At 39.3% G+C, this 27868-nt stretch overlaps 1 protein-coding gene across 1 annotated transcript in view; it reads right to left on the reverse strand.

The window, feature by feature from the left end:
* Positions 1-27868, reverse strand: part of BRWD1 (bromodomain and WD repeat domain containing 1) — a 97276-nt gene that overhangs the window by 36963 nt on the left and 32445 nt on the right. The window contains 17 exon segments of the mRNA XM_059720745.1: positions 1283-1403; positions 1668-1823; positions 2443-2504; positions 6133-6244; positions 8518-8600; positions 9127-9251; positions 9636-9743; positions 9876-9992; positions 11674-11866; positions 13714-13799; positions 15698-15838; positions 17561-17654; positions 18957-19140; positions 19853-20038; positions 21412-21637; positions 22500-22628; positions 24058-24192. Coding sequence (XP_059576728.1) covers positions 1283-1403; positions 1668-1823; positions 2443-2504; positions 6133-6244; positions 8518-8600; positions 9127-9251; positions 9636-9743; positions 9876-9992; positions 11674-11866; positions 13714-13799; positions 15698-15838; positions 17561-17654; positions 18957-19140; positions 19853-20038; positions 21412-21637; positions 22500-22628; positions 24058-24192 — 2258 coding nt within the window.

A 27868-nucleotide genomic window follows, 5' to 3' on the forward strand; every position in this document is an offset into this window, starting at 1 on the left:
CTGCAGGTTGGATAGTGCAGCCCTATGCACTACTACACTGAGCACGTGGGGCCAACTAATGTGACACGTGACCAATCAGGGCCAAGTAGAGGTGGTGCAGGGCAAGCAGAGGCAGTACAGGGCCATCCAGCCTGCATATTGGCCAATCACTTAGCTGGCCTATGGGGCCAAAAGATTGAGCCCCCTGATCTATTTCATTCTTCACACAGGGACATACCCTGGATACAAACAGGTGTTCGTTTCTAGTGCTGCATATTTCTGAGAAATTTCTGCTGCTAATAACCTTTCGAAGAGAGGAAACAGTGCAGGTGTTCAGCTAGCAACCTGCTCCTCATGCCTTCCCCCAGTTAGGAGTAATCCCTGTCTGGAAAAGGCATGGGGAGCAGTGGTTATGCCACTCTTCATATTTCTGGGCTGGCGGGGGAGAGGAGGAGGGCAGAGGGAACAGATGCCCCATGCTTCCCCAGACAGGGAGCAGGCAATGAGCAGCTGCTCCTCTGCTCTGCTCCCAGTCTCACAGACAAGTCAAGTAGCAATCAGTGTACAGGCCCTCATTTCTGCAAGACAATCTCTTTCAGGGGAGATCTAGATGTCAACCTGGAAGACCTTTTTTTTCCCCAGAGGTGACATTTTCTCTGGGAGGAACTGAATGCTCACTTATATGCTCCTAGTTTTTACCAGTACAGCAGTGATTCTTTTGATAGAAATGCAACATGTGTGTGTATAAACCACATCTAAATCTGGAGCCCAACAAGATCATTAAAATGAACCACAGTGTAACAATGGCTTCCATTGTTTATCATTTTGCTCCACAGACAGATAGATTTCTAAACCAAAAGAATGATTTACTAATCTCAAGCAAAGGAAGGATTAATAAAAATCTCATTGCCTGCTTATCTGCTGGAATCTTTAAATTTATTTCTAGTTTAATATTTCTCCAACGTTCAAAACTAGTGGCAGTCAACATCTTCCAATCCACTTGTCTACAGGAGAATATTAAAATCATTTAACCATCCAAGTAAAAATGCATTTGGGGAAAAAAGCTCAACTGTTTTTCTTAAATACCACCTGCTTTTTAGAAAAGCACTAATAATATGCATCAATGCCTTAAAATTCATGCTCACAGTTCATTCACACTCATTGGCACATTGCCATTCACAGTGTCTATAAATAGAAAATTTTCCCAACTGAAGCCTTTTCCAAATAGGCTAGATTTAGTAACATTATATAAACGTAATAAAAATTATGTTCTCCCTCCTTTTTATTGCTAATTTACACTAACCTGTAAAACCGGTTGATTAGTCTTGTCCGAATAGTGTTAAGGTCCGTTGGATAAGCTATCACTGTACAATACTTAGGATATGTACAAAGGTCAACTGGACCAGCAAATGGTGCTGAAATGTCTGTCAGGAAATAATATTTCAGTTAGCTTAGTTGGGTTAACTGAAGGCCTATAGAAGCATGGATCTTCAATACAAAACATTTAATCACTATCACTGTAATTTTGACAACTATGTATTGACATATTAAGCCTATTTCAGATTACAGAAGTTATGCACGTAACTACAGTACTTTGCCCGAAATAGATTTAAAAGAATTGTCATTTAATCTCAGACTGCTTACTGCTTCACTTCTATGAGAAAATTACTCGTTTTCTGTGTTCTCACCAAGTGTCAGAAGCTGATCAATACCACTGATTATCCGTTCAGATGCTTCATCCCGAGATTTCTTTCCCCATTCACCTTCTTGAGGTTTGTACAGTAGCTTCTCCATTTCTCCAGAAGTTACAGAAACACTAGCCCCTAATTCTTCAGGTTGGTCAACTAAAATTTAAAGGGAAATTGGGATGGGGGTAGGGAGGAAAAGGGAAAGAAGAATAAAAATACTTTAATAAATTATGTGCTTTCTAAATTTCTAATACTGTAAAATGTTGCCTTGTAGCAGCAGAAGAGAGTTTGATGCCAGGGTTGTTCAAAAGCAAGCTGCTTTGCTGAGTTTTTAGAGTGTCCTACCCTTTCAGAGACCTGAGGAAGAATGTCTTGCATCTGAAAGCTTGTCCAACTATATCCCAACTACATAGTTGGGTTGGTAAGATATCACCCTAAGAAATCCTTGTGCCCCTCACAATTTCAGGTCCATCATAGCTACAACACCACTCTTACACTACCTATCCTCTCATGTAAGAACTAAGATGGTATTGTAGCTTCTTTTGCTTCCTCCCTTCAACTTACTTCTCCTCAAAAGCAGCTTTGATAGAAATCACCAGATTTTTACCTATTAAAAAAAAAGGTCTAGGATGAAAATACTACATAGACAGGCAATGCAGTAACAGGTATCATGCAAGAACCTAGAAAGATATAGTTAAGAAAATAAATGCCAGCATTAACATCTGCAGAACGATTTGGGCAACTGAATTAATATTTTGAATGAATTTTCACCTACCATTATCAGAAATCGGTTCCATGTCCCACGGACTAAGCTTTTCAATTTCGCCATTGTCCCATCTGTTTGATTAATAAATTAAGTTTAAAAAAATTAGAATTATGAATGTTGAAATGTTTCCCTTCTAACAAATTTAAGGGGTTTATCCGTCAAAGCTGATTTTAGGCATTAATAAAATTTGTTGTACAAATATATACATGTATGAAGAAGAGCCGAAGGCATGACCTGAAATTCAAAGCTACAGCAAACAATGTTTGCTTTTTTTTAATAGCTTTAAATTATAATAGTCTTCCTAGCCTTGGCAACAGTACATGAACAAAATCACAGTACACCTACAAAATCTTTGGAAATAAGAAAAAAAAGACAGATGTCTTTTCCATTCTCCAAGTTTAACAACATGTAAAACAACAGTAAGCTAAAAATCCATTTGTGGATATGAAGCACATGTCGAAGAGCAAGGTACAAGGCAATAAATAGTACACAAGAAATACAACGTGCATATTCTTACTAGACTGAATGGCACTAAGGGGAAAGACTGTTTTTGGAAAACAGGATCCACTGACCATTTTGAAGAATGACAGATGATGAAATGGGCTATTTGACAGATTACAATGACAGTTGTGGTGACAGGGTGAAGCATGTCATGACAAACAAACAGGAAAAGGAAAAATAAAATGAAACGACTGAGGCAGATAAGAAGGAAGCAATAGCAAAGATGAAGCTGTGGCAGTCTGAGAGTGTAATATTTAAATGAATGCCTAAACATAGTAAATGACATTTATACAAATCCTTGTAGATTTTTGCAAGCTTTTATCAGTAGTGAAATAGCTAATAAACCTGACTTAAATTAGCTAAAGCACCAAGTGGTGGTAAAGCTTATGTTAGATGAAAACGACAACTTACACCTCTCAGAATTATTCTGAACTGTTTATAGACTTTGGAAAATATCACTGTTTTGTCTGCATGCTGTTTGCTATTCAAAATCATGGCAATTTTACAACTAGACAGGGCATGTCTACACCAAGCATTTGTGCCAATTTTATGCCTGTAGTTTAGAAACCACCAATGCAGATGTTAGTTGCACCACTGTTTTGATGGTGAAGACAAGGAAGACCGTGACCCAGTTTGTTTCAGTGTATGTGCTTTATATCTGAATTACACCAATTCATTTATATTGGTTTTTAAAACAACGTATTTAAATTGCTCATAAAACTGACTTTTTTAGTACAGCCCTTATCGTGAAAGCTAGAGCACCGTCTAACTCATACAACTTTCACCTGCTTTAATATCAAGGTGACAGATATGGAGCTGCTCTATGATAACTTATGAATACTGTATGATGGCCCGGTTACTGGGATGGTGTTTAGTGTATGAATATATTGATTTACCTCAATAGGGGTCTGTCTGGATACAGGTAAAGAATGGCTCAAGGTAGACACCTATCAGCAAGCAATTAAGAGGTGTTAAGAAGTAATGTCCAAACTATTAGCTCTCATGACTGTCTCTGGTCAGCCTAGGAAACTGGTTTAACCAGGAATGACTGAGACCCTGCAAACACAGGAGAACAGATTTTAAAAGAAACACTCTCTCAAGGGGAAATAACTAAACTCTGATACAAGAGCCTCCTGCGTTTTTTGAATAAGTTAGACCTGCTTAAGTTCTCCAGTCTGGGATGGCAAAACTTTAAAACAATCTCCTAGCAAGTATGTTTTTCCTGAAGTCCTTCCTTTCTGAAGCTAAATAAACAACGTTTGTATTTTAATAAGAGAGTGGCCAGACTCCAGGAAGAAAGATCAATAAGTGCTGAAACTCAATCGACCCTGCAACATAACACATACAGGAGTACGGTAACTCAGGTCCTGGGCTAAGAACTATAAATTTCCATCCTGGGACAGGTAAGTGCATGATACCTAATACTAGAAAAGGGTTAATTCACTCAGAGACCATAAAAACTGAATTGCAGTTAAAATTTAGTTAAAAATGGATGCAAAGCTAAGCCAGTATAAAACAGGTGTAAAATGGATTTTTTAAAGTGTCCATACATAGGGGTTTGTGCCAATTTAAATAGATTTTTTTAAAGTGTTTCATTAAAGCTGTAGAAAGACACTTGTGTAGACAAGACCAAAGTTTCCGGAATACATGGTCACTTCTAAAGAAGGACTACTGATTGGCCAAATCTGCATGAAAAGGACACTGGTGGTCTACATTTATACCCATCATTTACGTTAGTGAATTTCTCGATTGCTATTAGCCCCTGCAAATGGGTGCCAGTTCAGAGCAGGGGAATGGGGGCGGACACTGACGGAAAACAGATTTGCCAGTGCCCATTAAGAAGTGTAGGTGACTACAGTTCTGTGGAGCCCATGAATACTTGTGAACCTTGCATCACATGCTGACATTGTTTACAGGTTGAAGTGTACCCATCTGTCAAATTATGTTGTAGGGTCTCACTAATATTTGAGAGCTAAGTATCACTAACAGCAATTAATTTGCCATTTAGTCACAAAACAAGAAGAGTAGTTTGTGAACAGAGCTAGGGACAAAATCACTGCATGTCTCTTCAGTCTGACATATTAACCATGCCTTAAGCAGCATATTCTTTGCTGACAGCAGGAACGGCAGCTGCAACAGAAGAGGAGTTGAGACAAATTTAGAGGAGCTTCAGTAGCATGCGAATAGTAAAATAAATAAATAGAACAGCAATGCTGACAGAGCAGGACATTCCTGGGATTGTTAGAAGTACAGATTTTTCAAGAGTTGACAAATGGTTTTTATATGCAGCACATGGGTTTGCCTAGCTAGCTAGACTGAATGAAGCTGAATAAATCATAAGTGCCCTGAGCCTTTGCCTGTAATAAGCTGGCACATATATTAAAGATTTAACATGGCTGCAGCATGCAGGGCAAAGAGGAATATGGGAAATGAAGGCTGACAGCTGTACACTCTTCTCATACGCTGCAAATGTCACTATGAAGGGGCCAAAAATAAACCAACCCCCCCCACCCCCCACACGCTTGTTTCCCAAGAACTAAAACTGTTACAATGATAAAAGAACTTGAGCAACCAGCATAGATACCTGTTTTGCAACTTAAATTATAAAGAAAGATTAAAATTAAACACTGAGATGTGTTGTAGTTATAACACTATTTATTTTCATACCTTGCACTTGATGAGTACATATGAATTTAAAATGTCTGAGCATGTCATTCATATTCTGAATTGCTCTGAGTCATCACCACATAGTAAACCAGTAAAATTTAACACAGAACTAACACAAAAATAGAACAATTCAGTACATCTTGATACAAATCTACAGATACTGAAAATGCTCATCTCTTTGTTTAGTTTGCACTACTGGAAGGTTTTTGTTTAAGTAAAAGTATCTTAATTGACTGCTCTATATACAAAAGATTCAGTAACCTAGTAATCTATGAGAATTATTATAGAAAGCACACATTTCTCTTCTATGAATATGGACTATAATTTCTTTTTAGCACAGTACTATTCATGAAAAGTGTACTGTATTATTAATTTCAAATGTAATGCACTCACAGTCCTTGAAACTGAAAACAAAAAAAAGTCAACTATAACAATCTTCAAATAAATTATATATTCTTATATGTACAGACTATCTATATAAGTACGATCAGTACCTCGGAAATAAAAATGTTAAAAAGCCTCTGTACTTACTTAACACTGTAACACTGGAAGTGACTATCTGGATACTGTGGCTGGTAAGGCTCTTGCCCCAACACAGTTCCAAACCACCATGCATCATCAATAATGGATCGGAATCTATCAGCTACAAGAGAATAAACCAGTTTCTCATTTAGATGCGTTTTGTACAAGAGTAAAACACATAAAACTTTATACTAACTAAAGGTTATGAGGATGGAATTGGGGAGGGAAGGAGGCGAGACTGATGATTATTGTATTTACTCAAATATAAGATAAGGTTTCCCCTCCCAATCAGCATGGGAAAAAAAAACCCTTGCCTTTATTTGCAGGAGGGGGCACCTGACCCCTCCCTCCCCCAGCCACTGCATTCCTTCCTGTAGCAATGGGGGTAGGGCAAAGGGGATTCAAAACCACCCTCCAAAACTTTGATTTTATACCTGGAACATTACAAATTTATAAATTTTTCTATATGCTTCAAATCTAATTATTGGAGAGCCATCTTGTATTCAATTAAATACTGTAACATTTTGGTTTATAGTTATAAGTATTTACTTTAAAAAGTGACATTAGATAAAAGCACAAGCTACTATACAAAGTACCATAAATATATCACTGCAAGCTATAAAATCCAAACATACTAGCTTGAATTGTAATGAAGCAACCACCTGAAGAAAACACAACTTTTAATGCTATGCCTTGATTCTGTTACACCAAGGTCTCTAAGGAGCAATTCATACAGTTTTAGTTCAGGTTGCTTTTGGAAGGACCAACCCGAACACTTACTGTTCATATATGTCTAGGGCAGTGGTCACCGACCGGTTCATCTCAGAGACTCCTCGAGTCAATCTGAGGCTGGCAGGGGCTGAACCCACGTGTGCATGAACAGGTGCGCTCCACCGCCAGCCCAGCATGTCAGTCCGTGGGGGAGGGAAGGGGCAGGGGTCAGATTGAGGCCCCTGCGGTGAGGGACAGAGTGCCACAGAGGCAGGAGCAGGGGTAAGGCAAGTGGGAGGATTGAGCCTGGGCGGCTCATCCAGGGGCACAGTGGGGGGCTCCCGCCACTGTGCACACTCCAGTGGAGGCCCCAGGGGCACATGTCCCGTCATCTGTGCATGTCAGAGACAGCTGTCATTGTGGGCTGGGCTTTGAGCCCTGAGCCTTGCTGCAGCCCACCCGGGAGCAGCCAGATGCCACATGTCCAGCCACTGGGTGGGCAGGGGATGAGGCTCAGCACAGCAGCGGGATGTACGTGGCATGGGGCTGCTCCCAGGCCAGGTGCAGTGGGGCTTGGGGTCCAAAGCCTAACCCACAATGACAGCTGCGAGGAAGAGTGAGGAGCTGGAGCACGTGCCCCCAGATCTGCACACCGGCTGGGCTACGCTCGGACCAGGAAGCAGCTGTGCTGGGAGCAGGTCTACGGGGGGGGGGGGGGGGGGGGGGCTGCAGGCACCTGAAAATTCATGGTAGCCCCCACATAAGCCCCCCCTCCCAGTGATGCCACCACCCGGCCTGAACACAGCACAGCCCTGCTCCCCACTGTGCACTGCCTTTCCCTTCTTCCCCAGGATCTGCACAGGGGGGAGGGCAGGCTGGGGCTAGAAGACAGAGCCATACTCTTCACAGCTGGAAATTGGGTTGGGCTGCGCTCAGGCTGGGCGGTACAGCTGGGAGGGGAGGCTATGGTGAATTTTAGGTGCCTGCAGCCCCGCCTCCACAGCCCCACTCCCAGTGCTGCTGCCCAGCCCAAGCACAGCTTGCAGCAGCAGCAGCCAGCATGCAGATGCCCCATCCCTCCAAGCTGTGTGCCTGCCCCATCCCTGTCGCACACCCCAGCTGTACAGGGCCTGCCCCTGCTCCAGCCCCAACTCCCTCCCTCACTGCCTTTGGGGGGGGGGGCAGGAGGACAGATCAAGGCCCCAGCTGTGAGGGAGGGGGTGGGGTTAGGGCTAGGACCTTGATTTGCCCTGCCCCTTTCTCCTCCTTGGGCCCCCCCCCAGATTTACCTGCTGGGAGAATGTGCCCCCAAAATAATTTCTTTTCCCTCTGCCTCAATCTATACTTCCTCCCCTCCCCACAAACTTATCTGTTGGGGGGGGGGGGGGGGAAAAGGGGAGAGGAGGGGGCAGCATGGCACATGGTAGATCTTGGGTTGCTTTTAAATATCAAAGGTGATCTCCTACTTAAAAGGTTGGAGACCACTGCTCTAGGTTCTGTTAGTAACATGATCTTAGGTAACCCCAAACACCACAAAAGATTGTTTAATACTGGCAGACAGCTGGAAGCTCCGATACAGATACAGAGCACCTTTTAAAATTAAATGTCAACCTAATGAGTTGCACCTAACCATTATGACAAATGTTAGTATTCCAATACTGCACTGACAGGTAAAAGACTTACAAGCTTGCCAATTCCTTTGTCGTGCTTCATCGTAAAACTGACGCAATATAAGGAAATCAATAACATCTGGCATATCATGATATCTAGGTAAGATAACAAAAGACAACTTCCATGTGAACACACAAATCAACATGCATATCACCTATGGAAGCCTCACAAATGGCTCAAAAAACAAAAACAAAAATCAAAAAAAGCTGTTATCCAACACCTTGAAATCCCACCTCTCCCCTATCTCCACATCATAGCTCACTTCCCTCCACTAACCCCAACCCCACAGCCTGATGCCTTTCTAGTCTTTTTACCAGACATGCTGCAGACACCTGCACTAGCTCTGGAATGGAAGAGGCAAATGCATATTCATGTGATGTTATAGCAGAGTTAAGTAGCCTGCTCACAGCACCACACTAAGGTGGCTCTGCTGCTTTCCATTCTGCAGGTAGGACACAAGGGTAGCCTAGCATCTTTAGTATGATGCTGACTAATGCTGCAGATGTAAAATCGGAGGAGGAGAGGAGACAAGAAATCAGCAGAACACTGCACGTATCTGTCCCTGCAGTCCACCTACTGAAAACTGCTGATATTACATGCATTATGCAGAAAAATACATACTTGACAGAAAATGATTTGTCTGTGTGCTTTCCAGTGGCATGGTCTATAAAAGCAAGCTTGAGGCAACACAGTGTAGGAGGACCAACTTCATATCTTATCCCAACAATTTTTACCAATTCTTGATCCTACAGATAAAAATTAACACAATTTCATTACATTTCATTCCTGTGCTAGGCTCACAATTCCTAGTTCAGTTTCACTTTACAAAATATATGAACCATCTCAATACTCAAAAGGCCCGTATTGTTAATATTGGGAGACAGTCTACTTACTCCTCACAGCCAATTTTAGGAGCAATTTATATACAGACTTTCACACATGCAATGCTGAAGTTCCTTTCAATAACTGGAAAAAAAGTCTCCTCTTCCATTTTGGTAGGCAAAGGAACTTACAGAATCACAACTGGAGACATTATATTTACTATAAAACATTTAAAAGGCTAACATGAGCCACTTAGCACTGATTATGGCTTATCACTGCTCATAAAAAAATCACCTCAATGTTCTTACCCTCAAAACCATTTTTCTCCATGGCTCCTTGTGGGGGTTCAGTTTATAATTATTATTTCTTCTGACTGCCTCTATATAAGCTTCATGCCCTTGGCGAAAATATATTACCTGTTTAAAAAAAAAAGTAAAGTGATCACTTGAAACACTTGAACAAAATATTTTTCCTACTCTTAGAACAAACAACTATATTAATTTAAAGAGGATCTTGCATTTCATAACATTTTTACTAAACAGACTCACCTCATCACCCATTTGAGGAACAAATGGAGATCTTCTAAGTGCAGTGTCTGTTATCCAAACAGGAGGATGCCAGTCATCTAACAGTTCCGAGACTACTGGCTGTGCAAGAGTATCAGTCTGAACATTGGATAAGCAGAATAGTTAAATACCATCTTGGCATGTGTGTCAGGGCAATTTATAGTTTAAAAAAAAACAAAAAACTGTTGGATACAAGGTAAACCTATAAAACGAGAAAAACCCCATCACTCCATCTAAGGTCTTATTTAAAAATAAATTTCTCAAGTTCTCATAGTAGTACACAATTTTGGTTCTATTTGCTGTTCTCCTACTGAACAAATCAAGATAGCTAATATGAGGAACTGTGAGAAGAGGAGACTTGCAAGTAATAATTTTGAAAATTACCAAGTAAAATCTGACTAACTGCAAGACACAATTTAAATCTGAAAAGTTAAGTCAATTGAAAGTATTACTAACATTCTAATACTGTAATTATATGATAATATATATACAAACAACATTGGATTGAGGAAACGGATAATTTGTCCTAAACTTAGCCTTAACATTAGATGTCTGCAACTCCAAAATTATTTTAGCAAAATCCCAAAACTGATTAGGTAATGCAACCAATTCTAAGGCCAAGTAAAGACGTTCTGTGTGTGTTGGGAGAACAGTCCTTCTCCCAGTATAAAAAAAAGAAAGAGAGAGAATAAAGGTGTGTTAAGGGCTTTCTTGGGAAAGAAAAATGGCTCTTTCACAAGAAGTTAGACTGATTACCTACAAGGAAGATGCTCCTCATGATCAATTTGAACACGGTATGCTTTTCTCTCAGGAGACGCACTCAGTATCCCACAGTCCTCTGCTCTCTCCCCCTACCCAAAGGAAAGGGAGGGAGGGAGGGAGAGCACTAGGTCCCTGACAGCCTGCCCACAAATGAGCTGCGTAGATTTCTTAAGAGACCTAATGCTCTTTATTTTTTTTTGTTGTCTTGCCTCTGACAACATTCTGGACATACTGTATTTGACTAGACAAACATAACTTCATTTTTTATTCAGACTGTGTCATACTTATCCTTGCCTACTGAATTATAATGCACTGCACACAACTATACCTTTACAAGATCCAGAACAGAAGCTAGCACAGAATTCAGCCACCCACTGAACAGCGCATTATACCAGTCCCCACTTGCCTTTGTGGCTGCCAATGATATCACTACAACTCGGGCATCTACACTGTTCATAGCTGGTGTTCCTTCTATTTAAATGAAGGCCATTTGTAGGATAAGCAGGTACCAGAGTCACCATTCACCCAGGCCCAGATTTTCTGTCCTTCAGGGTATGTTATAAAGTCTAACTTTTCTAACAGACATTAAAAGGAGGCAGGCTTTAAGGTCTATCAGTTCATTATGCATAGCTTTATAATGGTGCTACTAAACATGAGTTCAAGTAATTTGTTAATTTTTAGGATTTTTCTGTACCAAAAGTTATTTTAAAATTTAGAAAAGCAGCAGAGGCATTTTAACAGCTAATACAGAAAAATAAGAACAGGAAAAATAATTTGTTTAGGACTCCCCAAATATGAGCAGTCTTTGGATTTGTAAGGTAAAAAACTACAGACTTTAAAGGGGACAACAGAACACTGGTGAGGAGACCAAGCTCAAACCTGGCTCTATGACAGCCACTGCTGGTAACATCACAAACATCTTTACTTACTACAAAGATAATACAGACAAACTCTGCAAGTTTCCAGGCATAAAAGGAGAACTCTATTAAGTGAATAGAAATAATAAGTAGTCTCATACTTCTTCCTGTTTTTTTGGTTTGGGTTTTTTCCTTCTTTTTCTTCTTCTCTTTTTAGGAGAAGATTTCTCTACTGATATTTCATCTTCTGAAGTACTGCAATATTTGACAGCTTTCTGGCGAGCAGTTCTCACAGGAGGCTGTAGATTTATTCCTGCATCAGCTATCCAGTCAGAATACCTACTTGAAGAGTCACTGTTTGAAGGTGAGGATGGACACACGCACACACAGAAAAAAAAAAAACACAAAAAAAATACAAACCACACAAGACATGAATGGAAACGCATGCTTAAGATACTGAAAAGTAGTTCAGAGCATTACATTCATTTAACCTACAACATTTGCAAATATAATTTTCTTTCCATATTCTGATCCTAATTAAGCCTTTAATATGGTTTAAAAGTTGCTTCATAAAGGACAATTTTTCCCTATAATTACTATGAAAAATTATTTTAAAAATGCATAATTTCTTTACTCTTAAGTAACATTTTAACCAAGGGCAATAGTTCTTCACTGAGTAGCAGAGAAATATGGAACTTCTTTGTACTTAATTCTACGCAACTCCTAACATTTTCTTTTATTTTTATACAAGGTTCAGTAAAAGAATTGAGATAAGTAAGAATAGCCTGCCTATTCATAGACAACATAAGGAAAAGTCTTTCAGCCATTTTTAAATTCATTGAGAGTTTAAACACACAACACACTTTCTTATTCTTAAAATATTGTAACCATAGTTTAAAACAGGGCTATTTAATCAGTTGAGAGCTAGAATGCAATTGAAAGCTAGCACATCTGCATTATTTTTATTCAAGTGAAAGGTAAGGACTTATAGAAACCCAATATACTTGGGTATTCAGTCAGTTAAGTGCACACTTGGAAGACAATTCAGGCACTGAACTTCAGAAACCACTGATTTCATGAAGATCTCCAAATTAGGCCACTTTTTCCAAGAAGCGTGTCTTAATACTTGCAGGGGAATCTCTGGTACCATTTTATGTCCTATATACTGGTAGGGAAACATACCAGCTAACTGGTCCCTACAAACTCTAAGGGCACAGTTATATGAGCTTCAAGTAAACTTGTGTCTATTAGATGTACTACTGGGGATATTTTAATCTTTTGTTTCCTTTAAAATAGAGCAGCATTAAATACAAAGGACTTGATTACCATTGCATCCCTTAAAATTCATTATGGACTGAAAGCCAGAAATACAAGATCACTTTCCTTCTTTATATTCAAAAGAAAACATAAAACAATCTTCTTAAATTCCACATATATGAATATTAAAAATTACTTGCTCTATTCAAGAAAGAACAACACTAGAACACAGACTGCTTAGCTTTTCCATTTAATAGTTTCCAAGTCCTTCATATATATCTTATGCATTTATAAACTACAATTAAACTATGGTACCCAATCATCTACTTTCTATACCTTTTATGGTGCCTTAACAATATACTTCCACTTGGCATAAATTTAATGTGTTACTTCACTTTAACAAAAACAAACTGAATCATTTTTCTAAGAATAGGCAAATGAAAGATCCCAAGTCTGTTAAATACACAACAGAAAAACATGGGGGGGAGGGGGGGGGGGATTCTTTAAATGAATTCAGACTTTTACTGAAAATCAAAGAATGTGGAAGACAATTAAAGCAACAGCTTGTTAAACTAAGTCCTAAGTAACCAAGCATTTTCAGAAACAAAACGTAATCACTCATGAACAGAGCCGACCCAAGCAGGGTGCGGGCCTGGGGCAAAATCAGCCTATGCATGGCTCTGCCCCTTCTCTGATCCCATGCACCCTGGATCTGAAGAAGCTGCCACCACCATTGGTGCAGGAGGGTGAGGGGGTGGTAGCAATCGGCTGGATGCAAAGCCAGCGGTGCAGAGCCAGCTCTGCGGGGCCCTGTAAAGCGCGGGACCCAGATTGGTCACCCACCCCTAGGGATGCCCCTACTCATGAAACATGCTAGAAATTCAAAGTGTGGAACACAAACATGCCAAATTCAGGTAAAACAAAGAAAAAAAGACTGCAAATACCTCGAACTGTTACTGTTGCTTTTCTTGTCACTTTTCCATTCTTCTTCTTCCGATGAAGAGGCTAAACCTTCACTTTCTTCAGCTTCCTAGATTTAGACAGATTTAGACAACTGTCAATCCTAAATTTATCACAGTACATATTTTTACAGGATATAAAACTAAATACACCTCACCATCCCTTCTCCTTATCAGCACTATCAATTTGGACAGCTCCTTGTACTGTGTTAAAAATTAAGTGCAGATGAAAAACAGTTCATTCCTCATTATTTGAGCTGACTCCCTGAAGCAAATGAAAATTCTAGCACTGCACCAGTAACAATTCAACCTCAAACAAGTGCAGAGTAATGTGGGCTGGGGAAGTTGGAGGGAAATGAGAACTGCTGCACTTAACTGAAACTCTCTGCAAGGAGTTTTTATAAATGGCTTTGAACTATAGACATGATTGCCGTTATTAAGTCAAACAATGCACAGTGGAACTAGACTAAGGCCATATAGTAAGAGAAGTTTTTAAGTGGCAGACAGGAGAAGCATAGATGAAGAAACTATGTTCTTTCGATTCATAGTTTAAAAAAAATTATAAAAGGTGAAATATTTGATACAACAAGGATGTGGTAATTTGGGGAACTTTGCTCCACACTCAGCTGACATCAGAATAGTTTTGTTTTTTTTAAACATGAAAGCATATAATTAATTGCAAAACTGATTATAATGCTAACTGAGACATCCCACAGCATACTGCAGGTTGTCCTTTCCTGAAGTTTTTCACATTTTTCATTATAAATTTCAAACTTTTAACTACTTAATAAAAATCTTTCCTAATCAAGATTTTTTTTTAAAAAAGGAGAGAAACAAAAGCCTTGCTTCTCAGTTCAGAGCTGGGTATAAGTATTAAGAATTTTCCATCACTCTGGTTGTATCCTACATCCATAGGAAAAGCCTTAAATTTACAATCTCCTTTTAAAGGCAAGCATTCAGCATTAGGTAATTCTGGAATTAAGGATGACACTTCAACTTTATCCCAGCCTACTCATGCCTGCAAGTTATGATGCAGCCCCCTTAACTGCTTGACATTTTCCACAGGTTCCTCTTGCATTCAGAATCCACGATGAACCATACAAAATTTCCTTTGTTGCAGAATTATTAATTCTCATGACCTTTTCTGTGGCTTCTACTACAATATCTGGCAGTTTCACAAAGTAATTAATTTACACAACTCTGCACAATGAGGGAATGATCCACGCTGTACAGAGAGAGAACTAAAACAAAGAAAAAGATTAAATGTCATGTGTCCACTGAACCTGGCTGCCCAGCCGAGTTTTTCAGAGTACTTGGCATTATGAAGCACTCTGTCCGTGTCACAGCGTGCTCAGCTGTTTTGCAAATCAGATGGTGGAGTCTTGGAATTAAACACCCTGAGAGGAGGAATCCTTCTACCTTCCCAATGTAGCTCACCACCTCTGCATTTGAAGATGAAGATGAAGCATAGCAGGCAAAGTTCTCCTGCTTTCAGTTCTTGAGCCTGATGCTACAACTGCCAAAGGAAGCACTTAGAAGAAAAATTCTGCTTCAGCCACTGCCACCTATGGGTTAGGGTTAGGCCATAGACAGTACAGACAATTACTGGAAAATGTAGCTGTCAAACTCTACTAAGTCCCTATTGTTCCCATGTAAAGTAAGATTTTTCAAAAGTATTATAAACTTGAGTGAATCTGAGTAGCTTTTCACAGGAACATAAAAGTGTCAGGGCAATCCCACCACCAAGTTTCAAGTCTCTGTTCTGAAGCATATAGAATGGGAAGGTGAGATTAATTAGACTTTGTTTCTGCTGTACAGGAACACAGTCTTGGAATTCTTTTTCTCAATTCAGTCTTTCCAAAAAATATGGTGCACGTCTTATTTGAGGACATGCAATATGCGAGTAAATATAGTGCTTTCCACTAACTCTACTTACTGGGTTACAGAATTTAGGATGCCACTCGCTCACCTGCTCTATGAAGCCAAAACAATCATCCTTTTCCTCCTCAGATGAATCAAGTTGTTCTATATTTTTCCGTGTTCGATAACTCTGATATTTACGCCGATGCAGTCTACGCTTGAATTGTATCAATGAAGATTCAGAGTCACTCTGATTGTATAGAGAGATTAAAAAGTAGGGAATTATAGAATAAAAATGCAATGACAAATTGTTACAAACTTTTTTGCAGAAAGGTAGAGGAAAAGAAACTACTGAATTTAAATATTAGACTAGGTAGTTCAACATACCATATGTACTTTTGTATTTGTACTTATGTACAAGAAATGGCTTTATGTATATAAACCGTTTCAGACAACAGTATTTAACTATCAGGAATTTTAAAATTAATATGCAACATTAATTCTGGGACGCTGCTGATGTTCCGGACTTTCATGCAAGTATCCAGCACAGCTTCCCCCCCCCCCCCCGTTTCATTTTTCAGATATTTAATTAAGCCAGCATGTCCTCTGTGTTTAACTATGTTATAGTAAAATCCAGACTAAGTTAAGAGGAAGTCAACCATAACAAATTAAATACATCCGTACTATCTAACTGGACTACGTGAACATACCAGGAATGAACTGCTAAAGAACCGAGGTCTACAGAGTTGGTCATTTTGATATTTTTACAAGACATTTCACAACAGCATCAGAAATTCTTAACACTTAAGACTAAATTTTCTTTACAACTAGGGTGTCCAGACTATGGAACAAGCTCCCCTCAGAGGTGGTGCAATCATCTACCATAGGGGTCTTCAAGAGAAGACTGGATGGTCACCTGGCTGGGGTCGTCTGACCCCAGATGTCTTTCCTTTCCTGCTCATGCAGGGGGATGGACCTGATGATCCTTTGGGGTCCCTTCCAGCCCTATGATTTTAATAGCTCACAGCTGTATATATAATAAAAGTATAGTTCTCTGTTAGGCACCCTAATTTATTCTCCAGTTCCATTATTATGGCTGAGTGACATTTGAGAGAAAAAAAAAAAGCACTGAAAGCACCACAGAAAAAGGTTAAAGTCATAAAAACAAATTAAGAGTTTTAAATTAAAGGATATTTTGACAGTACAACAGATTTAAATGGGAAAGTGTTTCTAAAGGCAAGCAGGAAGCCATACATAACCATTTAAAAGCTCTCAAAACAACAATGGTTGTTTACAGGCAAGCAGAACTTGTATAACTGTCAAGTTTCTTATGGTTCTCACTTGCATAAAGTAGCAATTTTTACTTATTGTTAGGCACAATTTGAAAACTATCCAGTTGTCAACAACAATTCAAGGAAAGCATGATTATAAAAAACTAAAAAACAAAAGGATGTGACAACAGGAACTCACTTAAGACCGTCCACAGGACCTTTTGTATTACATTAAAAAAAAAAAAAAAAAGATTAAGAACTCTTAAACTATACACAAAAAAGTTGTTGAAACAAGGATGGTGGCTGAAAAGTGAAATTAACCAACTATTTTGTTTCTCTGAAGAAACCATCTTGAGAATTCTCACTGTCTCAGCTCCTGAGTGTGAATGCAGGAAAATTTTCCTAGTTCTAGAACTCGACCCTTGAATATAGTAAAGCCAGACTTTATTCTCAGCTTGTCAGAAAAACACCCTTTCAAAATTCTGGTCAGTTGTTTAGGAGGGGAAAAAACTTAATTCCCTGTAGGAAAGCCAATTTATGTTGACTGTAATAATAAAAAAACATGCTTCAGAGTAGGTTTGTGAAATTCTTTCTACAGGATTTCTTTAGGAAAATGTGTAGGTGTTTTTTCTAGCTTGTCCCCCAACCTCTCAACTCACGTAAACATTAGAAGCTCAGCATTCTCTACATTTGCTTCATACCTGTTCGGAAGACTGAAATGACTTTCTTTTCTTCTCTGTTACATAGAGCTCTCTTTCCTCCTCTCCCTTTGCAATCCGGTACTCCTCTTGTTTTCTACAAGAAATTTATGAAAAACTGTCAAAACAGAAATAGGATTCTAACTTCCCAAACATACTGAGTAGTCACAGGGACAGAGATTAAAAAAAGCTATTTAGACATTAACATCTTAATTTTAAAAGTCTATTGAAATGGACACACCACCTGTTCAAATGGTCCTTTCTTGAAAAGACTACAAAAAGTAGTGTAAGTAGTTCTGTAGTTTCAAATATTTAAGGATATTTTTGCAGTTTCTTGGAAGTGAATTAAAGAAATAAAAAACTGCCACATAGTTTCTGAGGAACCAGAAAAATCTCTTACCACTTAGTTCCATTTAATTAGGGGTGTGAAAGGTTAAACAATTAATTGTTGAACCTACAAGTGCGGTGATAACCTCCCCCCACCCAGCTAACCATAAGCAGCCTAATGACTTATCAATTAATCAATTAGCTCCTCATTCACAGGTGTTTCCTCCCAGCAGGGCTTCAAATGGGCTGTGTTGTCTGGTAGGCTTGCCTCCTCCCCCACAGCCAGGCAGTCAAAAGGTTCCCGGAACCAGAACAGTTCCCAGCAGCAGCTGATGTCCAAGCTGCTGCGCTATTATTAGTTAACTGTTTAACCACTATAATTAGAGGAGGTTACACAAAATTTTTAAACAATATTTACAACCCTATATCTAACTGGCACAGATGCCAGCCAGTTCATGCATTGTCCCAATGGAAGACAGAGGGGCAAGATAAAGGGATATAATTTACAGCAAGTCTTTCGTATGGTCAACATATTTCCATATTGGATCTCTCAAAATTACTGTGCTTACATACCACAAAAACTTTCTCTAAAAATCAGCATTTCGACATTGGGGTTCATATCTTAAGCAGAGAAGCTGGTTTTGTACTATGCTGGAATGGATGCATGCTTCACTCCTTGCTGGCTCCAGGGAGGAAAAAGCAGAGCATATTCTTCAGGTTAGCAAAAGCTAGTTATACCCTCTCATAGTTACTGCTGAATTGGCAGTGGCTATGAGAAGGTTAAAACTGTAGCTTCTGCTAATGCTGAAAAGCCTACTCTGCCTCTACAGTCAGCCATGACTCTGGAAGTCTTCCCCCCACCCCTCATTCTGCCTTCCCTAAAGGTGAGCATCTTATTTGGGGGCATGTGGTACATGAGAAAATATGGTGACATTTAATAACTTCATTTTGCACAACAATATTTTTAATGTAAGCCTAACATCACTGGAGTTTAGGAAGAACACTAAAGTATTACAGTAGTAGTCATTTCTACAGCAACCTCCAAATATTAGCCAACTAGATTTCCACACACCTGAATAAGCTCAGCAGTATTTCTGGTACAACTACTCTTCGTTTCCAAGCTTGAAGGTCTCGCTCTGTAGCAATTTGACTCCGTGGAGCATTCTGATGCATCTGACGCACACCTTCAACTTGTCCACTGCGACGCAAACCAATGTTGGGAGGGGACTGAATGTCTAAACTTGGTCTCCTAAAAGCTAAAAATACAGAGGAGGAAAAATAAGTCTTTTACCAGAGAACACTGATGTCCAATGTTTGACTTATTCAGGTCTGAAAGAGAAATCAACTCTTCCCTACAAAGGCAGACATATACTTTTTATAGTGATAAATAGATTAGGAGTCCAAGTTGTTTTAAAAAATGGTTATCATTACTGCTAATACTTTCAAACAGAAGTGAAAGCAAGCATAAGATAGACGGTATTTTTCTGAGCTTTTCCTGCTGATTCTGCACAAGCTGGATAGCACTTCTTGCCCTCCCTCCCCCCCGGCTTATGCTTAAGTAACCAAAGATGTGTGTATACTGGCCAATAATGTTCATTTTAAATCTACTAGAAATCCATACAGTAAAGGGAGAATAAACCATTATTTGAATTAAAAGTTAAACGCACCTTATTTTTGCAAACTTTGGGAAAACGCAAGCGAGTTTCAAGAACTGATTTTAAATGTTTGTATACCCTTAAAAATTTACGCAACCTATAATAAAATTGCTCTTAACCAACCTGTATTGTTAAAATGTAAAAAAGTTATGTTCCAATTCACAGAAATATTTCAGCCCAAGAACTTAAATAGAAAACTGACTTTGACCCCAACAGTAGCATACAGGCTAGGTACCATGTAGACTATTTCAGGTTAAAAAGCAGAAAAAAGAGAATTCCATTCTATCTCCCTAAACAACCAATAGGTACTAACCTCTTCTAGGTGTTCCTTCCCCATTCTGTGGTCCACTTGGGGCAGCTTCTTGATCTGCTCCGGTTCTTTGGTCTTGTTGTTGCTGTAACTGTCTTATCATGCCATCAAGAATGCTGGGCTCCAAGCCTTGATCATCCTGATCAAGAGTCTGCTGGCCTATAACTTGTTCCACCACCTCTCCATCACCTTGAAAATGTAATGCAAACCAGAAGCAAAACAAACCTGCATGTTTAATCAACACACTAAAATCTAAAACCTGCTACCTGCATCTTGAGCAAGGGATTATTTTGAAATAGTATTTAATATGTTCTTTTAACTTCTTGACCAATTGTTCAAGGAAAAATGTAAGCATGCTGTGGCTGTATATCTATGAAGAACCAGTCATAAACTAAAAGACACATGACTGAAAGGGACAAAACACAAAAAGAATTCACACTATTTCAGATTCAGTTCCACCACTTCTCCGAGTTGTTAAAGCAATTTAAGCCACACATGCCAGGTGTGTTGAGCAATCAGAAAACTGCCTGTAGAGGATTGTTGGTTGTAGCTGTGTTGGTCTAAGGACTTAAGCAGACAAGGTTCTTTGGGCAGACGTGTTGGTCTAATAAAAGACAGTACGTCTGCCCAAAGAACCTTGTCTGCGTGAGGTGTAGAGTTATTCTTCTACCTTATCTCAACCACTGTTTAAATGTGTTAATAGGAGCCTGAAACTAACTGGGTCTTCTCAATTTTGGGGCTGCTATTGGAGACAAAGCACTCCAAGCACACTGACCAGTTATAAAATACGCAGGTGCACACAGTCAAGTAAAAGCAGAACAGGTATGAGTAAATGCAACCAGTTATTAATAAGGTAATATATAAAGGTGAAAGCAGGCTGTTTCTGAAGGAAGTTTCTGAAGGGCTTAAGTAGTGCTTTTCATACTGAACCAAGGGATATGGAAAAATGACTAGTGCCATTTGCACAAATTTCAATAGCTACATGTCCTACTCATTGGCATTGGCTTAAACTACATATTAATTATAATATAACACACTACACAATCTCTTTGTAAGCCTGCAATTAGAAGGTGAAACTACAGCAAACAACTCTTCAAACAACACTGCATCCAATAGATTATTTGTGCCAAGCATAAGACAGTTCGAGCTGTGCTAAAAATTCAACTAAATAAAATATTTAATATTCCACCTTTAACTTAAAAATACTGTAGCTAGCTGATTATCCAGAAAGCCAATTAGCTGGAAAGCTTTTTATTAAATGTGATTATTAGCCCACAGTTGGGTTTTGTTTGTTGGTGACAACTAGACATTATTTACTAGTGCTTTGAGATGTTAACACATTACACAACTATATGTTTATTTATTGTTGTTTGTAATATTTGCTGTAGCATACAATAATTATAGTTTTGAACACTTCATACTGTGGTGATTATCCAGACTGATGGTGACACTTCTATATTATCAGCTTTCTACTGTATTTTAAATTTTTCTATTCAAAAGCATAGTAATGATACTAAAGACTAGTCAGAGCTAGATTCACAAGTTAAAACTGCTATTCTTACTTGTTGCTACATATCCCAGTTGAGGAATCAAATGCTCATCAGCACAGTTCTCTCTTCCAGGTACCAATCTCTGGTATTTTGTTGGGTGAGGGTTTCCATCCACATCTACTAAGAATGGAGGGGGCATGAGATGAGGAGCCTGTTGAGTCTGCTCATCTAGGACATAATTGTTAGAGTCTCGAATCAGTGGTCGGTAGTCAGTGTGGAAGAACATCTGATCAGGAATCTAGAAAGAAATGAAGCTTGCATGTTGTCAACTTGAAAAAAAAAATGCTAAAGAATTTGAACGTAGAGGCAAATTATGCTAAGCATTAACCTCAAATTACTCAAAAAGTATACGAGGGAGTTCTCACAAGGAAAAAGAACAAAGCTACTAGCATGAGTCACTTTGGATTTGTAATATATTCTTGGTATACTCTTCATAGAAGGAACTGCTGGCAAGCAATTACATGTATTCAGTACATACTTTGGGAAAGAGGCACAGAGATATTGCAATCCTGTATAAAGTAAAATTGCCTTGCTAAAAGGAAAGCATCTAAAAGTCCAAAGTTCCACATATCCATTAATTTATTCTAAATAATTTTCAGAAAAATATTGCTGTTTCCAATGTAAAAAGGACAGTTAAGTGCTCTCTAAAAACTGAAACAAGTTAAGCTAAGTTACTTGTTGATTGTGATTTTTTTCCACTAAAAATAAAAGGCTCTGCAAGTCAAACTAAATTACATGCATGCAGCTTTTTAAATAAGTGGAACTGCTTAGTTGTCTACAAATGCTTAGAACCTTTGCTCCTGACTGTAACGGGCAAGAAAATAACTAGTTTCACTTCCAGATTTCAGACTAAGCATATCAGGTTATAAAAACAGTAAAAACCCAACAAATAAGCAAACAAACCCCTCAATAAATAATGTGAAACCTCCTTTGCCATTTTTACAAAAAAATTTTTGGAGAATTTTACTTTACAAAAGTTCACAGAAGTTCTTAGAATGCTTATATGCTCAAATATTAAGTACAATCATTACGTGAATTTTAGTAATGCCATTTTAAAAAATAGCTGCTATCATCATCATGATCAACTGAAACAAACTTACCTTCTCATAAGGTTTACTACATCCAAAACCAAATATCAATAAATGTCCGTGAGAATCTGTACATGCAAAATGCTGTCCATCTGGTGAAAACTTGCAGTCGAAAACAGCACCATGTCCCTGGCCTTCAATCTAGATTGAAGGGGGGAGGAAACAAACAAACTCAAAAGCAAGTTTTGTCAGAAGAAAATGCACTAAAACAACCCCAACCTCCAAACAACCAACATCCTCAGTTTTATCCAAACTTTGGATTACCAAAGGCTTATTTAAACAATCACGCTCCAACTACTGCATCCTAGTTATGGTGCAAAAATTTCTTCTGTTATTATTTCAGTTCATTTTATTTTGTATTTCCCCTGACATGATAATCATTGCCTGGGGTTTACACCTAGCTCTGCACTGGCAAGCTCTGACACCTGAAGCCAGAAAGTTTTACCCATACAGATCTGATTACAGATCTGAGCTCCAGAAACACGACCCCTACCATAACGTTCATTTTCCATATTAAGAGAAGAATAAAAATTTAAGGTGTGGACAAAATATACCCTCTTCACCCCTGTAAAAGGGGAGGTCGTTCAGAAGTGCACATCAACTGTTATAGGGGTATAGGTTGTAGCTGTGTTGGTCTAAGGACATAGGCAGACAACGTTCAACTGTTATGAACTATAACACAACCTTGCACAGGCCTGTAAGGGATGCAAGTTAAGTAAATAGTCATCTTTAACCCTGATTCATTCAGAGGTCAAGTTAAGATTAGCAAAATTGTTGTATCTGCATGATTCCTCTACACAACACTTATATCATAATGGCTTACATGTCAGTATCCTTTGATACAGACAGCCTTTATTTTGGTCTATATTATTACTCTTCCTAAGGCTTTATCATATGTAAATTATTCTCAGTATAACTAAAAGGAACGCAATATACAGGTTACCAAATTATTTCACATAAGATGATAACAACACTCTTCAAAAGTTACACCTTGCCAAAGTCAGGAATCTGTAACCAACTATTTACTTAATCATTTAGGCTGCTTACAGATACTTAAAAAAAAAAAAAAGCAAAAAAAAAAAAAAGCAGTGCTTTACTTTAAACTGAGCACTTCCATGCCGAGCCTAGCACATATCCAAAAGAGGCACTGCATTAGTTGGACTCGACTTGCCCGATGTCTATATAGATCAGGCACTTTAGTGGGGCTTTTTTGGCACTTTTATCTAATAGCTGATTGAATCAGCTATTAGATAAATGAACCAGGAAGGCCCAATAAAGTGCCCAATCTATACAGACACCGTGGAGTTGGGTCAAACTAACGCACTGCTTCTTCTGGTAAAGCACGTTTTATAGGGGTTTTTTTGGTTTTTAGCACTGGTAAGGAGTCCTATAGTATAAGATCTTAATTTCAAAAGGCCTATAGTTACTTCATAGCCTTAAGTAATTTGAGCTACAACTGCTCAAAAAAAAAGTCTGCTGTCTTTAAGAAAAGGAACTGCTATGTTGAAACCAGTGGGCAAACATAACTGCATTCTGAAAGTACAATAAATTAAAAATTGTTTGGCCTTACCATGTTAAAATAGTGTTTAGTTTTGCTGCCTTTTGTAATATCCCATATAAAGATGTTACCATCATGACCTGCAGACAACATAATCCTTGAATCAAAGGGATGGGTTTCCAACACAAATACTTCATCTGTATGTCCCTGTTATTCAAAAGTGATTATTCACAACTGCATATTCAAACACAGAAGTACCTATATTTTCACAAGTTAATAGTTGGCACCCTACTAAGCATGAATACAGTATTCAAATCTTGCTTCATCTCCCTGAACTCAGTCTATTAGGGGACCTCCCAAGCCCTCATGACCATCTCTGGAAATGAGATCTCATGATGCCATAATCCTGCATAGCTGGAGTGTGGAGATAGAGAACCTGTGCCACAGAAGTGACAAACAGACTAGAGTAAAAATGTCCAGAGAACCAAAAAAAAAATCATACTATTTTTGGAAAACAAAACGTCTAGCTGTAGTGCGCAGGTTTGTTATTACCCTGAAATAGAATAGTTTTCTGATAGCATACTGTTAGGTTTACAATAATTTAGATTATTAAAAAGTATTAGCTTTGCAGCTGAATACAAGGCATGACCTGTCGCCTAGCAATGCAGCTGACCACAAGGCAGAATGATAGCTAAGCCTTTGCTTGTGTCAAATAATCATTTGAACTATATTAAGCATTTTCTGAGTTAAAAAGTAGATCTGTGTCTGTGTGCTAAAAAATCAACTACAGCAAGAAGTAAGATAAGACAGGGAAGCCATTGTTCTGGGTGCAGTGGTTGTGTCCTTGAGAAGTATCTACTACTGTGTAAGGTTTTGCTAACATATTATAATGTTACTGTTACTTAACTTTTAGCTTTTAAAAAGTGCTAGTTCAGCTTAATAAAAATATGCTGTTACAAAGATTTATAAAGCACCACCCAAATATTGCTTTTTTGTTAACCATATAGTCTTGCCTTGTTATAATAAGTATAAAAGATCGCCTCACCCTCGAGGGGGGGGGGGGGGGCATTTTGCCTTTTGCTGGCTTTATGGTCTTTGCTCGAGCAAATAAACAGCTGTCTTTCTTTACCCGCATTGTCTGTCTATCAAATTACAACTAGACAATAAACCTTAGGGAGGTTTCTCCCACCACAATTTGGCGACCCAGATGGGACCCGTCTAGCTTGGCGCCTTTGGAGACCTCCATCCCCCGACACCCCAGCGCGCACCAGGTGAGTTCACCTATTGGGTTAGTCTCGGGAGGTGGACGGTCCCCTTGGGACCAATAAGGCGGGATCCTCAAGTCGGGTAAAGGAACAATACCAGTGAGTACCTCAGGTCAGGTATGTTTTTGGTTTCTATCTGGTTTCTGGTTTTACCTCTAGAGGTCTCTGAAAGCAGTCTTTGAGGGTATCTGTCTGCTGATTTAAACGCTGTTAGAGCCAGCAGCCTAGCCGAAAGGCGAAAGACACAGATATAAGGTAGAAATGCTGTTATAACGGCCAATGACTAGGGTCTCGGACTCAAGACGCCCCTCCTCACAGAGAAAGCCAGTGGGGTCCGAGAACACTGGTTGTTGTACGTGGACGAAACAGCTTCTAGGCAGGTAGAACTTAGGAAAATAAGACTGCTTGTGCTGGGATATAATCATGGGTTCCGGTCTAGGGAAAGGAAAAGCTATTTCTGATTCACCCCTTGATTTTATGATTAAGAATTGAAAACATTTGGAGGGATGGGTGGAACTGTCCAAGTCTCGTATGGCAGAACTCTGTTTAACTAATTGGACGTCTTACACGTCCCAGTTAGATTTGGAAAGACAATGGCCAGAAAACAGATCATTTAACCTAAATCGCCTGGCTGCCTTACAAAAGATCTTGGAGGACCTCTGCCCTGGCCAAATTAGTTATTGGTATTTATGGGACAACGTTGCTAGCAAGCAATTAAAACCTTTAGCTTCCCAGACCCCAACACCTTTCCCGAATCTGTTAGCTCCCCTTCTATATCCAAAACCTGCTGTACCACCATCATATTCAGAAGATGATTACAGACCCATGCCTAGGCCCCCTAACCTACCATTGATACCACCTCCAATGTTTGAACCCCAAAACATTGCCCCCGGGCCAGCCGAGGGACTGGGAAGTCTTCGGGAGGCATCACCTTGATTGTCTCTTTCAGAATCCCCGAGTCCCGGATCTGGAGAGGGATCCAAAGATCCCTCTCCAGATTCCAGTTCTACTCCGATTTCAAATCGCAGTCGTCAAAAATTGTCTAAGCCTGCACTTCAGTTACCTCTAAGAGAATACCCGGTGCCTGGTGAGGGTGGAGAAGTTATCAGTCACTGGACACATGCTCCCTTCTCCACCACCGACCTCTTAAACTGGCAAGAAAACACCCCCAGGCTCAGAGATGATCCCGAAGTAATTCTAAGGCACTTCAAAATCATTTTCATGACTCATAACCCATCCTGGTCAGATGTCATACAGCTTCTCAAAAGCCTCTTAACCTCAGACGAGAACACCCTTCAGACTACTTTAAAGGACTCTGTAAAGTTATATGCCAGTATAAAAACGTGGACCCTGAGACACCTGCCACTTTACCTGTGTTAAGACTTGTATTCATAAGTCAGGCTAGCAAAGATATTAAAAAGAAGCTCCAACATAACACTGAGGGTGTTAAAGATAAATCCATGGCAAAAAATCTTAGCCATTGCTACTAAAACTTTTAATGGAAAAAAAGAAAAAAGAAAAAAAAAAGATACAAAAGAACCAGTCTTTTGAGATCATAAAGCTGCCCGCAGCTTACTTCTCTACACAATTAGATCCAGTGGCAAAGGGGGGAGTAGGCTGCCTTCGCACAGTGGCAACAGCTGCAACAATAGTCGAAAAAGCCCAGAAATTAGTCCTCGGATACCCCCTTATCCTGAAGGCTCCACACACAGTAGCCCTCCTCCTCCTCCAGAAAAATACTCAACATTTTTCTCATCAGAGAATAAGCAAGTATAAAACCACACTTTTAATGGCTACAAACCTGGTCATAGAGAGATGCAATACCCTGAATCCAGCTACTCTATTACCTCTACCCAGCGACGGGGAACCAGATTCCCACGACTGCCTTAAAGTTACAGCATTTTCAGACAAACCCAGGGTAAATCTTAGTGACTTACCCTTAGACAACCCTGACTTGACTTTTTTTATAGATGGTTCTTCAAAATTAGTCAATGGAGTTAAAAAAACGAGTTATGCAGTAATAAATCCATTTAAAATACTTAAAGCTAAACCACTACCTGGGCAGTTGAGCTCGCAGGCGGCTGAACTTACTGCCCTTACACGAGCTTGTCAATTAGCATCGGGCCACTCTTTGGACTGATTCTAAGTATGCCTTTGGAATCTGTCATGCCACTGGACAATTGTGAAAACAGAGGGGATTTATGACAGCCTCTAAAACTAAAATATCAAATACTAAACAAGTCAATGATCTCCTACAAGTTATAATGTTACCAAAAGCCATAGCTGTAATACATTGCCCAGCCCATACCAAAAAGGGAGATCAAATCTCAAAAGGCAATGCCCTGGCCGATGCTGCAGCTCAAACAGCAGCCTTACAGCCACTATCCGCCCTAGCATTCCAAGCTCAAATTCCTCAGTTAAAGGCATATTTGAGAATATTGCTAGAGCCAAAAATGTACGAGTCTACACCACCTTTAGAACAACAGAGATAAAAAGCGGCAGGAGCCACCTGTGAAAAAGATGGAATATGGCGATTGCCAGATAAAAGGATAGTGCTACCTAAAGCAGCCCTTAGACCCTATCTGCAACAACTCCATCAAAGCGAACATTTAGGTTAT

Source organism: Alligator mississippiensis, chromosome 1, assembly GCF_030867095.1.
Source record: "Alligator mississippiensis isolate rAllMis1 chromosome 1, rAllMis1, whole genome shotgun sequence".
Taxonomy (NCBI): domain Eukaryota; kingdom Metazoa; phylum Chordata; order Crocodylia; family Alligatoridae; genus Alligator; species Alligator mississippiensis.